The sequence below is a fragment of the Natator depressus genome, chromosome 2 (assembly GCF_965152275.1).
Source record: "Natator depressus isolate rNatDep1 chromosome 2, rNatDep2.hap1, whole genome shotgun sequence".
Taxonomy (NCBI): Eukaryota; Metazoa; Chordata; order Testudines; family Cheloniidae; genus Natator; species Natator depressus.
In genome coordinates this window covers 152,677,199-152,691,939 of record NC_134235.1, presented here as the reverse complement: position 1 = coordinate 152,691,939, position 14,741 = coordinate 152,677,199, and the positions used below count along the sequence as shown (strand labels likewise).

The window sequence follows — 14,741 nt, the reverse complement described above, 5'->3', positions numbered from 1 at the left end:
GTTGGAATGTGGGCAGATAAAGGATGGTCTTGTGGTTAAGGCAGGTAAATGTCACACAGGAGAATTCATTTCTATCTCTGGCTCTGCTACAGTGTTCCTATGGGATACTGAGCAAGTAACTAAAGCCCAAATTGCCACAAGTAGCCATTAGTTGTGTTCCTCATTTTGAGAGCCCGAATGGAGACAACAGTGGTCTGATTTGCAGCAGTGCCGTGCACTCAACTACAGACGAAGTCAGTAGAAGCTGTGGATGGTTGGTACCTCTGACAAAGACAGTGTGGTTTGAAGGAAGAAGCATGAGATTGAGAATCAGGATGCCACGAATTCTTATTTTGGCTCTGCTGTTCAATCACATCAGCCTTCTTTCTTAGTGTGCCCATCTGTAAAATGAGGGTAAGAAAATGTATTCCTCCTCAAATGAGGGGGTTGTTAGGATTAATTAATGTTTGTACAATACTGTGATTGTATACAGTGATGTAAAAACGCTAAGTACTTTGAAAAATCAGCCCCTAGGTGTCTTCAGTCAGGTGCCCAATCACCGAGAAAACCAAAATTAGTGGACTCTAATCAGTTGGCAAATTTTGGTCTATGCGCTCAGTTCACCCTCTGTAAACTAGCAATAGTCGTACATTCCCACTTCACAAGGGAGCTGTGAAGGTAAATTTGTTAATATTTGTGAGGATCAGATGCTACAATGATAAGAACTATAGAAAAGCTATTGAGGAAATTATTAATTCCTTATTTGGTACAATGGTTGGATGGTGTGCAGTAATTAAGGCACAGGGCCATAGGTGCTGGAAGTAGGTTTCTTGAAGTGGTTTCTATTATATACAGGGCTAACAGTTTTGGTTAAATGGCTCTCAGCACCCCCACTATAAAAATTGTTCCAGCACCCATGCACAGGGCCACAAACTGAATGATGAAAATAGAAAGAAATATTGAGCCGCCTTATTTGCTGTAGCTCACCCAACACGTGCCTGGATCGAGGCAGGGGTCCTGTAGAAAACTTAGTATATGATCATATCAGTTAAAATTGTATCAAAATGCACTTGCACAGTGGGCAAAATTAGGGTTGCCCAGGCAACCTTAATTTGGGCATTTCTTGATTGCTGAGTGTTTGACTTTACAACCTTCATAACTTTTTGGTTTTTTATGTGACTTCCTAGTATTTTTTTAAAAAGGAAAACAAATTCTGTCATCTTCAGATGTAACATTAACGTTTACACTCTGTGTGTGTGTGTGTGTAGAGTCACATGAGTGTGTGTTTGTGTGTGTACACAATACTCAATATAAAGGGAGAGAGATTGAATACTGAATGAGACTCTATAGATCTTTTGGTATATTTCATGCGAGAGTCACAGTGTGAATAGACTAGAAATGTGGCGGGAGACAACATTAATGTATTCATGATCATTTTGGTCAGCTCTAGATGTCTATGACCATTGCAGGATTTGGTTCACAGAGGGTTTGCAACACGGATTCTGCAAGTCCAGTTGACAGAACTGGAAGCAAAGGAAGACTGCAGTTTTTCTTGGAGTTTTGGATCTAATGAGCTTGAATTTCCAAAGGGAGAATCTCCTAGGAATCTCCTAGGTTAGGGGAGTGGAGAGTTTTTTGGAAGAGGTAAGGAAAGGTGGCTAGTTGGGGTTTGTAAGGAGCAAATATATAAAAGAGTGCAACTTTTTCTAGACCATGATCTGATGTTTGCCAACAATTCAACATCGAACTCCAGGCTTATCTCTTAAGGCTCAATGTAAATATACCATGAGGCTTCCTGTGCCCTTTGTAATTAGGTTTGGTTTAGAGCATTGGTTTGTTTCACTTTTTCTAAGTGTATCATTTTAATGCTGTAACAGCATTTTTAACTGTGATTTGCTGAACACACTTATTCCCCGCTAACCATTAGCAACAGACTGATCATGTAAGTTACATGACCACCAGCCCAGGGGATAGTTTCAATGCAAGATGTAAGCTGTGTCTACGGTTGATATACTGCTAGAACCTTATGTTGTGGTTCAGTGACATGGAATAGACCTAAACATTAGCACGAGGTTTCCATGCCTCATCAGCCTGATTAAAAACAGCTTCCTGCTGGGACTAGCTTGGAATTCTCAGCCTGTCAACTTCCAAACTGAAATCGGTCAAAATGTAAAAGCCTGACTCGGCACCCAGTCAAAATGAAAACATCAGGTTTTTTGTTTTGTCTTCTTTTTACGTCTCCAGTTACTTCAAGTGGTGCATAATAATTTGGGAGAGTAATATCTTTCCCAATAAACTAATTAAGCAACAGTGCCAATTTTCATTGAAGTTTTTGCTTCAGAAAAACAGGAAATACCTTCCTAAACCCATTGGTAGTAGCAGATCTTGAGCTCCATCTGGTAAGCAATAGGAAGATGCACTTGTACTTAGAATCAGAACATTTCAACTTCAGACAACAAAAATTACAATTTAAGGGGCAGCATAGTCTTCCCTCAAAACATGCATGCGACTCTAGTTAAGGTTAGCAAGCATTGCCCCTGCACTTCTAGCGCTACATTTATCTCTCGTTATTTATTCTTTTTCACTAGCTAGTGACCAAATAATAGTTTATTAATAATAATAGCTGTTCTTTTGATCATCCAGTGCTAGTATCTAGGGTAATTTATCCACTTATCATCGCCATGGACTTAATCCAGTACTCATCGAAGTCAATGGGAGTCTTTGCATTGACTTCAAATGGGCATTGAATCAGACTTTGGAGGGATCTCATTAATGCATTAATTTGTACTAGAGATCTCTATAGATCTAATGCACCTTTAAAAATATAAATCTATATAAATCTGAGTACCAAATTTCACTGTCATGGCTCATGCAACCAGTCCCATTAAGTCGGTTTGAACTATGGGAGTCCAGCAAAATCAGGCTACTTTGCTTAAGGTCCCTAGCTTTAGGCACCCGAGTTTGAAAGGTTAGGCAAAGATTGAGTTGGTGATTTCCACAGTACAGTAGTTTGTATCTATGCTCAATAGAAATTTATAATGGGTTACACGTGGGGGCATCTTTTCCATAAAAATACGCAGTTGCACACTGTTTTGTCATGTAATTATGGTAAAACAACATGAAACAAACTTAGGCTTATGTGAATTTCAGCAGATATCCTGATTACTTTGGTATCGCATTTGTGAACTTGACTATGGAAGTACAGGTTAGCATGGGCCATAAAACGCCTTTCGTCCTCAACTTCTTTTTCACGCTGAATGTTGTCGTTCCATTTGAGTTGCACACCTTGCTGAAGCTGGAAAAAAGAAGGTGGTGGTTCTCTCCCTCACTCTGGGCACAAGCCAGTTTCCATCCTCTTGAGATGCTGAAATCAGACACCACTCACGGCAGATGATGCAAATGTTCAAAATATGATCCCTTATGCTCTGTGGGCCTCCTCAGACTTGTTTACCCCTCAGAGGGATTCAGATCCATGATGGGCACAACAGACATGTGTCTAGGGCTCCAGAGATGTGTGATGAGATCAAAATCTCAGCTCTCATGGGAACAATTGTTTCTGGCCTTCATGATTGCAAAGAAAAGCTTGAAAACATGAGCTGAGTGTAACTGATGCGGTGATGTCTGCCTGAGTCTGCAGAAGGGCTGCAGCAGATGTGGGAGCTGCAACCTTTAGCGCCAAGGAGGAAACTGCCTGGCCCCACACTCTCCACTGAGGCAGACCTGCCACCACTCCCCAGGCTGGGCAACTTGGCTGGAGGTAGTGGCTAGGCTCTGCAGAATTGACTTCATTTTGGGAGGGCTCAACTTTGCTCCCCTGGCCTTTTGGTTCCAGAGGTCAGATGCGGGGAGGGAAATGGTGGTATCTGCCAAACAACTTCCAGTCATGGCACCAGAATGAGAGGCTGCTCTTGATAGAGTGTGCAGGTGTGTGATCCTCCCTCTCTTTTCTTACATGAGTCACAATGAAAGAGTAAATAATCACTGGATAGCTGAACTGCCCATCATCAGGCAGTGAGAGGAATGGGAGAGGTCGCACATCTCTGAGCTATTGTTTCAGGCCTCTGCAAATTGCTGCGCTGGTTGCACTTGTTTCACCTTGGTAAGGTTTCCTTTGAAACTATAAGGGCTAGGGACTTTAACAAACAAATACCGCCCCCCCTCCCCACCCCTCAGATGCTAGAAGCATCCTCAAAAGAGTGCTGGATCACTGATTCAGCCCAGTTCAAATCCTGGTTGCATCCACTCCCATTTTACCAAGCCAAAACTTCTGCTCAGTAGTGAGGTACCCTGGGCATATGCATGTATTTTTGATGCTCCACTGTGTTAGCCCTACTGTTGCAAGGCATGCTGTGGGAGAAGCTGAAAAGCCTAGTGGAGAGTGCTTGACCTATCCTGGCATATGCATTGTGTATACACACAGCACTGTCCCTTGTTGCTATTCCCAAAAAGAGCATAGTACACTACCCCCACCCACCCTCCAGCGCCCGCTGTCAACATCAACATGCATGCAGGGAGTTTTCAACGACTCCACCTTCTCTCTCCCTGCCAACCAACACACATGTCAAACCACTCTCTCCTGCTGCTCCCATCTCTCTCAACACTATTACTTAGTACCTCCATTTATCTAGTGTTCCCACTGCTCACGATGGCAGCCAACAGAAACAGTACTTTGGAAAGCTTTCCCTTAAGTATACTCCTATCTCACCATGGGAGCAGAAGCACAGAGGGAACAGTGGGCTGGAAGCTCAGAGGCAGCATAGTATAGACATGTGTAGACTCCTACCCTGGAGTCTGCATGTATTGTTATATAACAACAAGAGCAATACATAATGCTCAGCCTACGGTTTCTACTGATCTCAGGTCTTCATGAAGTTTTTTTCTCAGCAAGACCCCTCTGTTCCTGCTCCTAGCTCTCTGTTCTCCGAGAGGCACTTGGAGCTACTGTAACAGGACTCGGCTGATTGGATATTAGAGTGAGTCAGCAAAAATAACTTCCTCTCTCTAGCTTCCCCTGAGTGACTCATAAGTAGAGCCTTATATTACTGCATGGAGAGCCCTAGAACCTGCTGTGCCCTTACTGGCATCTTGTAAGGCTACCAATTAGCAACTCAGATCCTTGCTCTTCACAAAGTATACGAAGAGTGGAGAGATGAATCAAGAGACCCTCTGCCCCCCCTAGGCAGACCCAAGGTTTGTAGGAAAGGAGACCGCAAGATACTGGTGGTTGTGTATTAGCAAAGGTGGGGAGTGGGGAGCAAAAGGCAGGAGAACTTGTACATCCTTCATTGCGGCTGCCATTTTGAGCAAAGGGTGGGGGAACAAAAGCTCAGGTGGCAAAGTGATTGTAGACAAATATGGCGGCACCCTTATGGTACCTGGAACTAGGTTGCTTAAAACCCCTTTCCCATAAACTTTTTTATAAAAATATCTTACAATACTTACTAGATGTGTCTCCCTTTCCCCCTGCAATTTGGTTCTCCTCCTGTGGATGCTGTGACTGTGATTTGGTCAACTTCTGGGGTCTCCAGGACTGGGTCTACTTCTGTCCCGCAAGGCGATAAGAAGTGAGGGTTAAGTCCTCATGCTTGGTGTCCTGGTCACTGCTTGGTGGTATCCACACAATGCAATGGCTCAGTGGTGGCATCTTTCCCAAATACACAGTCCAGCCCTGCATTGTAGCCACAGACCCTGAGAGCTCTCCTAGAGGTACTATTATTGTCCTTTTTGCTCTTATAACCCGTCTGGAGCTCCTTTCCCTTAGTGCGGCACAGGATTGGGTCTCAGTTGTGCCCCCTCACCTTCATTTGTCCAGATAACTGCTGGAATATTTGTACGTTGTGGTGGCTAACTTTCAGATGTTTCTGTACTGTGACAAAGTCAGGCCGGACGGCTGCAAGAGGGTCTGGGAAAACAGGTATGTTAGCCCTAGAATGGTAAAGGCCCTTTTCCCTACAAGCTGGGAAGAGGTTACTTCAGGTCAATTAGGGACACCTGAGTCCAATTAAGGGCTACCTGAAACTTGTTAAAATCTCTCTCCTAGGGGTTGCGGGGGAAGAGAGACAAACTGCTGCAAGCCTGGAGGCAGCAGGGAGATAGGCTTCTCCACTGTGAGAGACTGCGCTCCTCCCTCTAGGGGAGACACCCAAAATCCAGTGTTTGCTTTGCTGTCTTCCAAAGGGTAGAAATGGGCTGAAATAACAGTTCTTCAGGCTTCTAAGTGTACAATAGGGCCCCATATCCAAACTTAGCTGCCTGGCTTTAGGAACCCAAATGAGTGGCCTGATTTTTAGAGGTGTGGGTGCTTAATTTGAAACCTCCAGGTTTGAAAATGTGATCTAATTTTCTTTAAAGGTAGTTTTAATGTAATGTAAACTGTTAAGGTTAAGTATTTTGAATATATAGCACACCACTGCGTGTACTTGTAGGGAGCATAATATATTTTTTAAATACTGTCTCAGAAGTTGCCCAGTTGCATACTCTTTCTGAACCCAAAACTAGAGTGCAGAGGAATATTGTGCACGTTTCCATGAAGCGTTTAACATAGTTGTTAGACTTCTGCACCGTTTCCTTTGCTTTGTGCACACATTTTACATGTCTTCATATATTCAAATTAAGTACTTAAGTATACCTTTTGAATGGATTTTTCTATTAGAGCATGTATGTTACTGCATGTTCTCTTTCTTAACCCATCTTTCAGCAGCTCATAAATTTTGGCAAGCATATTTCTTTTGAGCGGAAGTTTTCCATGCTTGCTTTCAGTCCAAAGGGACATTTGTTTGGAAAGTTTTTGAGGAAAATATGGTTCAGCTGTTTTTGAGTATTGCATGTGCTAAAGAAATACACTTTTCCCATTTCCCACTGTTGTTAGTAACTCACATTGCTGTGCTATCTCTGGGTTGCTACTGCTTTAAAACCAGATTACGTTTTGTTGGTAAAATTAGACAAGCTATTTGATTTGTTTATAATTTACAATATTAAAATATATGTAAAATGTATTATTCTAATGATTTAAAGTGACCGATTAAATGCCAGGATGAGTTATTGAAGAGAAATCTGAATAAATCTGTGGCAGTTCGGCCATTTTTCCTCAACATTTCACAAGGCGTATAATGCAACTCACACAGATCCACTATTATCCTAGTAACAAACTCATAAATTATATAACAAATTTTATAAACTGAATGGGATATTGAAATATGGTTTAAGTAATCTAGCCAATGTACTGGGAATTAATTCTCTGGAAGCGCTGTATACATACCAATGGAAACTGCACCACCAATAACAATTCCTTAATTTTTTTTAAATTTTCACCATCTATTAGCAATAATAATCTCAGCAGAGGGCATTTTTTTTTTAGAGATTGCTATCCGGCTTAATTAATGACCCTTCGGGTTACGTTTTGGGCCATCAAGCTCCTTACAGCTGATGAGGATCTCCAACAACTTCCCAGCTTCTGTGGTGGAGGTTGTTAATATTTAAGGCCATGTGTGTTCCTAGCCAAACTTCATGCTTTAGATAATTTTCCAAAATAAACAGGGTCCAGTCTGTCCTTTTCCCCACAATGCTTTCATAAAGGTCATTTGAAGAGAACACTTCCTTGAACTGCTTTTGTTATTTATTGTAGGGGTCGATTCAACAACTAATGATCAAACCTGACCCAAGGGCTACTGAAGACCAATGTGAAGATGATGACCCATATGTGAGTACTTACACGCACACCTCTCCATCTGTTTTCAGTGGTTCTGTGCCAAGGATTTGAATTACAATAGCACTTTTTTAACAAAACTGTCAGGAGCTGGGATCTAGGCAGTCTTTCTTAGTGGTCAGAGAGCAGATGTCAGGTCTAGTGGGCAGAGTAGGTGTCCAGGTCAGGGAGCAGAAGCAGAAGTCAGAGCTGGAATCAACTGCCAAATACGGGAGCTAGGGGGTCCAGCCAGAGTCAGGACCGGAAATCGAAGCTGAGAATCGAAGCCAAGGCCAGATACCAAATGACAGACCCAAGGGTTAAACCAGAGTTGGAGTCAGAAGTCAGAGCTGGAGGTCAGCTAGGTTTGGTAGCCAATGGTCATGAGCAAAGTGAAAAGGCAGAAATCAGAGAGAGGCAGGGATCAGGCATGGAATAGGAGAAAAGTGGGAGCTAGGAATGAGGAACAGGTCTGCAGCAAAGCAGGACTCAGGAACAGGGTTAGATACAGATTGCAGGAGGCAGGCAAGAGTAGAGTGAAATGTGGCAGAAGCAGCAGAAAGTTTGCACAGTTGCTTGGACTGTCCTCCCAGCTCACTTCCTAGCTTAAATAGCGGGTGTGAGCCAGTCAGGTAGCTGTAGGCGTTGGGAGCTCCGACTGGACTTCCTATGGGGCCTGGCCTTTCAAGTTTAGAGAGTTGCTGCTTCATCCAGCTCCCTTGGTGGCAAAAAGGGAGTGTCAGAGATCCAGGGTCCCCTACAGCCCAATATTCTAGACCTGTACCCTTGGATCCTTAAAAAAACAAATGGTGGTCTCTCTTCTTTGGAACACACTGAAATGCTTGAAAGTGCTTTGTTGGTGTTCTTTGTTCTGTGCTGTGCCCCTTGGAAGCCAGAATCTTCAAGGAATTTCCCAATCTTTAGTCTCCATCACCTTTGAGTCCTTGAGTGGTGATATTCATTTTGCTAATATACTCATCTCCATACTCCACTTTAAATACTGAAATAAGTTACTTCATAATAATACTGGAGCTAAGTTGCTGAGAAATACCTATAACTAATTTTCCCCACATAACTACAAGTGAAAAGTGAAGTACAAAAGAATCTGAAGAGCTATTTCATGCTAGAACATAACATTCTGACTCTGGAATTTTCTAAACTCACCCTAATTTGCTTTTGTGTAGGCATCAGGAGATTCTAGTGGCACTGGTAGCATTCAAGAGCAGGAAGGAGTTCCTGAGACACAAGAAGTCATTGCATCTTCTCAAACCCTAGTAAGTGTCAGCAATTATTCAACTTTACCGTTCTGCATTACCAGTACTTTAAGTAGTGAGGTGCAAATGCTGCCATTGGATACTCATTTGCAGCACCCTCTGAAGCCAATCAGAGTGACGTATCCTACCAAAGGCAGAATTTGGCCTTGGAAATCCAGCTTCCTTCGGGCTTGATAGTGAATTAACAAATTTGCCCCAAGCTAAGGTTAGCACATTGTTATGCTGCTCCTGGAGCAGCCCATGTGGAAGGAGTGTGACTTAGTGACTTTTTTCTCTGAAGTTTTCTTATCATATAGGTTTACAAGACAGTATTGCAGGATCCTATCCTCATTTTCCCCTCATGCCCTTTTTTTAAGTGTCTCCACAACATTGCATAACCCACTTTGATGCCAGGTGATAAGTGGCTGACCTAATGTGGTTTGTTTCAGTACTTTTAAAATCTATCTTGACTGTTCAGTGAGTGGACTCCTGCCTTGTTCACTTACTACATGCTGCCTATCTTGTCAACATACGGCTCAGATCTTTTTTCATTTACACCAGCATAAATCTGGATTTAGTCCAGAATTGCACTGTAGTAGCTGAATATAGACCATGGCCAAAATTCGGCATAGATCTGCAGGATTTATATCATTCACTGTGTATCCCTACCTCATTCACAGTACACTGTATAGCCTTCCACCCCTAGCGCTCCTTATTCCACCCTCTACTCTTTGGGAGACCTGATGAAAGAAGGAATGTATTTCCTGCCCGTATTAAGGCACCCTATAATTCATTAAAAAGAATTAATATAAGAAGGGTGGTCAAATGTCCTGAGGGCCCCCACTCCCCCATGTTACTCTGGCCATATCAGGAGCTTGATGAGATGCAGAGTATCACAAAGCATGAGTTGCAAAGGTGATTCTTTCTTTGATTCAGTTTAATTTCTTCCTGAAAACACAGAATAAAGGTATCCTTCTTTGTCTGCAACACAAGAGGACAAGGAGTGCCTGAGACCCAGGGATCTGGCTTAGGTATAGAATTAACCAGAATGTTCAGAAAAGTTATTTCTTGTATAAGAAAAACAGAACATTTTTCCCGTACTAAGCTATACTGTTTTTGTAGACTGTCCTATGTATTACCTTGACTTTTCCATTATCACTTCCAAGTTTCCACAGAACACACCATTTTGCAGATCATATGCGTGCTACTTCTTTAAAGGAGTAATTTGGCCTGGCATTAAACCAAGTGGAAGGTTTTGGCTACCACTTGTGCTTCAGGGGGAGTTTTGGTAGAATAGTGACTTCCATGCTGCAGTGCTATGGCATGGAAACATCTCTTGCCAGTAGATTGTTGTTGTTTTTTTCTGGGTAACCCGTAGCAATATGTGTCAGGTGACATGTCTAAAAATAACCTGTTAAAAAGGCAAAGATGATGTACTGTCCTTACTAAGTAAAAGGAAGGTAGTTTGTATATACTTTTAAGGAACAGGTAAAGAGTTTGCATTCTCCCCTTGAGTAGAAAGTTGCAGTTTAAGATGTGCTCGCAATGTAATTCTAACTTATATCATAAGAGGGGAACTAGAAGTCAAATGGTTGCTACCCATGGGTCAAGTATATGCCCACGTTCACAAATTTATCAAGCAGCCAAACTGTGACCTACTCCCTTGTACCACGCTTCTGAGACCTCCACTGCACTAGACAGGAAACCTCTGTGGAAAGATCATGTCAAGGTTTAACATTGTCAGAGTAGTACAGGAATGTCATATCTTCTAATGTAGTGTGTGATTTTTTGAATGCTCTGTAGCCTGTCCTGCAATAAACTAGAAGCTGGTAATTAAGAATCAGTGTTAAGGGAAGTGACAATTCCAGCACTACTGGGCTGTATTATAGGAATGATGAAGCTGTAGTTGGTATTAACTGGGGGAGAGGGAGCAAACTATTTCACTTTCCTGTGGGCCTCTTCGGGACAGCAACACACATGGGCACAACTAAACTATTGCAAACCTTTTCAATATATCTCTAATTTACTTGTTTCAGAGTAACAGCCATGTTAGTCTGTATTCGCAAAAAGAAAAGGAGTACTTGTGGCACCTTAGAGACTAACCAATTTATTTGAGCATAAGCTTTCGTGAGCTACAGCTCACTTCATCCGATGCTTATGCTCAAATAAATTGGTTAGTCTCTAAGGTGCCACAAGTACTCCTTTTCTAATTTACTTGTCACTCTTTCAATTTTTCCACAAATCCGTCTCCATAAAACACTCACATGCACTGATAGTCTGTTATTTATTTCTGTTGTTCTAAAAGTGGTTTGTACACTGGAAAGATAACTGAGGCTAAGAGAAAATATTTTTTTAGAATTGCAAAGCTGCTGCTTTCTCTTCAGATGGAAATATTATGCTAATATAGCAAACATGGAGAATGAATCTTCAGAAGGATTTTGTTTAAAACCTTAAAAGCAAGCAACATCTATACAATCTGTATTCATTTTACATTCACTTTTTCAGTAATGGTTTGTCTTTTTTAGTGTGCCTTGAAACAAAGAGAGTCTGTGTGAAGTCCTAGTTACAGCTACAGTAAGGCTCTTTGTATGAGATAATCACCCCATGTTTTACGTTGCATAGGTTTCTGAGCCAAACAATCATAATCCTGGAGGGCTTATAAATGTTCATTTCCCTTAAACTGTAAGAATTCACGTGAATGTTCTTTCTTAGGCAACATACATAACTTAGTGTTTTTTAAAATGTGTTACAATAATGTCATTAAACTTCAAAAAGGAAGCACTAGTGTATCACTAACTTGTAAGCTTTATGTTGCCTTTAAAAAAAGCTATGGGTTTTTGCCAAATGTGAAATGTCTAAATGTGACTCGTTGGATATGTATGCTTTCCAGTGTGAATGTCCATGGATTTGTAATGTGCCTTTTTTTTTTAGAAATATTAAAGAAGGGACATAAAGAGACTAATAACAATATAATAATCAATACAGTCACTAATAGATGCTTCTGAAAAAGTATGTATTCATGTAATGCTATTACAAATTGCCAAGCAAACTCTCCAAGATCAGAAGTTCAAAGTACATTCCCAGGCTAGTCTGGAATGAAAAAAGTCCAGGGTCATAACTGACAATATAGCTGCTGATTGAAGAATCTTATTTGTGCCAAGGATGCATAATCTAGTAGTCTGCTAAATTCTACTGTACTATGCAGTAACAACAGATTGAACTGTTTGGGATATTTCAGTACATTTCCATTCATCAGCTTGCACATAGTTTTTCAGCATAGGGAATCATCAGGAAAGAGAGATGGCTCATTTCTAGAAGAGCTGCCACTCTGAAAGGAGTTAATTATGGATACCCTGGTATAATTTACTCAATGAGTGACCAGCATTGGCAGAATTTATCTGTGGGAATCATGGGGGGAAGGGAGGGGAGTCCCTAAAACTAATAATTAAATGCTGCCAAATGTGAGAATGGGATTGAAGGAAATGGAAGGAATATTAGGGATCATTATTTTTTGATTGGATTCATTTCTATTTTTGTACTATATAATTTTAGATAATCAGTTAGTTTTCTAGATACTTTCCATTTACGCTTTAATGCTGGGCCTAACTTGTTGGCTCTTCCCTGTTCTGATACTATTCACTCTCTTTTCTTAAATTCAAAGCCATAAGAATTTAAAATGTAGAAACAAATGCTCCAAATGTGTTTTGCCAACTTTACAATTCATTTCTTGTAATCAAAACGCTCATAAACAGAAACGTAAATGATGATGATCAATTCAGGGCTCATAAAATATACATTGGGCCATGTGTATGTGTAATACTTGACAGCCTGTAGTGGATTGTCCTATTTAATCAGGAATACAATGCATAATCTACTAAAAGGCATTTTCTTTAAGGAAAACAACAACAATAGCAACATAGCTATTGTAATTAGAGACTTAGGGCAAGATTGTGACAAGGGGACATAAGTGCCATGCACGTGCACACACTTACCTGAATTGCCACTCTGTGCACTGGGGGAGAGCAGGCTGTGCTGCGCCATTGCTTTCTTCTCTCCCTCCAGCTCACATGCAGGTGGGCAAGAAGTGGGACGGAGTGCCAGTAGTGGGTAGAGAATTGGCTGGTGCAAAGGAAGAGTCTGTTGCATCCTTTAAAATGCCTTAGTAAAATTACTCTTCCCCAGGTGCAGCTTCCCTGAGTCACAGTTCCTTCCTGGGGCAGGGATGTAAAGCTTCAGTCTAGTCCTTAGGAAGTAGTATTGAAGGTGGCAAAAAATAAATTCCAGAAATGCCTTTGTCTCGTGGGGAAAATGTACTATAGTTCTGAACAAGGATTAAATAAATCCTAGAGTTTAGAGCTGGAAAAGACCTGCTGGGCATCTAGTCCATCTCCCTGACAATGCAGGATTTTTCCCGACAGCACATTCTCTAGAGTCCTGTCTACTCTCATTTCAAATACACCATCCACCACTTTCCTTGGGAATTAGTTATACAGCCTAACAAATGGGCAGAAGTCAGGGTGCTTGGAGCACTTAACGCTAGTGTTGACAGGGAGTGTAAATGAGAATAATGGGATGAAGTAAGGAAACAGAATATTTAGGTTGAATATCATTGTAAGCTCCCTCACCAGCCCAGGAAAAACCTATTGCCACATCTCAGTCTCTTTCAGGCCATTGCCTGAGGGCATGGTTTATTAATTGAAACACAAACTCTCAATTCACACAAAACAAAGCTATTCCCTTGATCAGCACAGGCTACAGGAGCTCAGAAGCCTTTCCCCTGGCACCTTCTTTCTTCCCTCCACCCCTCCCCCCACTTCAGGGCCTGCTACAGGACCCCACTTGTTTCCTGTAGCTCTCTTCTCCACCTGAGCTCTCTCAGCCCTTTATAGGGACCACTTGTCCCATTCCTGCTGTGTCTGATAACTGAAGAGGGCTGAATGCTCCCTGGGCACCTAAGGCCCCAGGCCCGTACACCCTGTTACAGTCATGAAATATTTCTTTCTATGTTGCATTCTCCCAAGGGAAGTGTTGGAAACCCTATTACTTGGCACATTGACATCTGGACCCTCTTCTGTGAGGTGCTGAGCAATGCCTTCTGAACTTAATTGGGAGAGGAGAGTCCTCAGCACACCTCACTTGAGGTGCCCATTACCTTGTAGATTTGGGTCCTAAATGTGCAATAACAAACCATTCTGGACTGGCAGAGAGGTGAGCTAGATGACCTAACAGGCCTTTTCCTTCTCTACATTCTAAAGGCCAGAAAACCTCCTCCCACAGAGAAACTCGTGCGTGAGTTTCCAGAGACAGAAAACTGTGAGCTCATGGAGTTTCCTGGGAATCACCCCTCCAGACGGAGAGTTTTGTAGGGCTGTGGAGCTTTGCTGTGAGTGAGATCTCCCAACCACAGAGATCCTGGAGATCCACTTTGAAGGGACCCAAGCAGAAGGCGTGGGCACAGGATCTGTCCAAGCATGGCTGCCCTTCCACACAGCTCCTGTAGTTTCTCTCCCGCTGCAGCAGCCAGGTTGCTATTGCCTTTGCCTGTCCTCTTTGGCTGCCTGCTTAGTAGGAGCCACAGAGGGAGTTAACCCAGCTCCAACCTCTGTTGACTTCTGTCCAGATTTATACATGGAAATTCATTGGGTCTGCAGGGAATGCAGCTCATGCTCTGCTGCAACCACTCCCACCCTTTCCTCCATATCCCCACAGAACACATACAGAGGGGCTGCCTTCTGTTCCATCTATGTGCCTCCCGAAAAAGCGATCCCTCTTCCCTGTACTTGGGTAGAGTGCATGTATGCAGAGGGAATATATGATTCTAACAC

General features: G+C 42.2%; 1 protein-coding gene across 5 annotated transcripts in view; it reads left to right on the top strand.

Annotated features, from left to right (window-relative positions):
* Positions 1 to 14,741, top strand: part of COL15A1 (collagen type XV alpha 1 chain) — a 270,398-nt gene that overhangs the window by 103,543 nt on the left and 152,114 nt on the right. For all 5 annotated transcript variants that reach the window (XM_074945147.1, XM_074945146.1, XM_074945144.1 and 2 more), the window contains 2 exons: positions 7,604 to 7,678; positions 8,848 to 8,937. In XM_074945147.1, the coding sequence (XP_074801248.1) occupies positions 7,604 to 7,678; positions 8,848 to 8,937 (165 nt within the window). The remainder of the gene's footprint in view (positions 1 to 7,603; positions 7,679 to 8,847; positions 8,938 to 14,741) is intronic.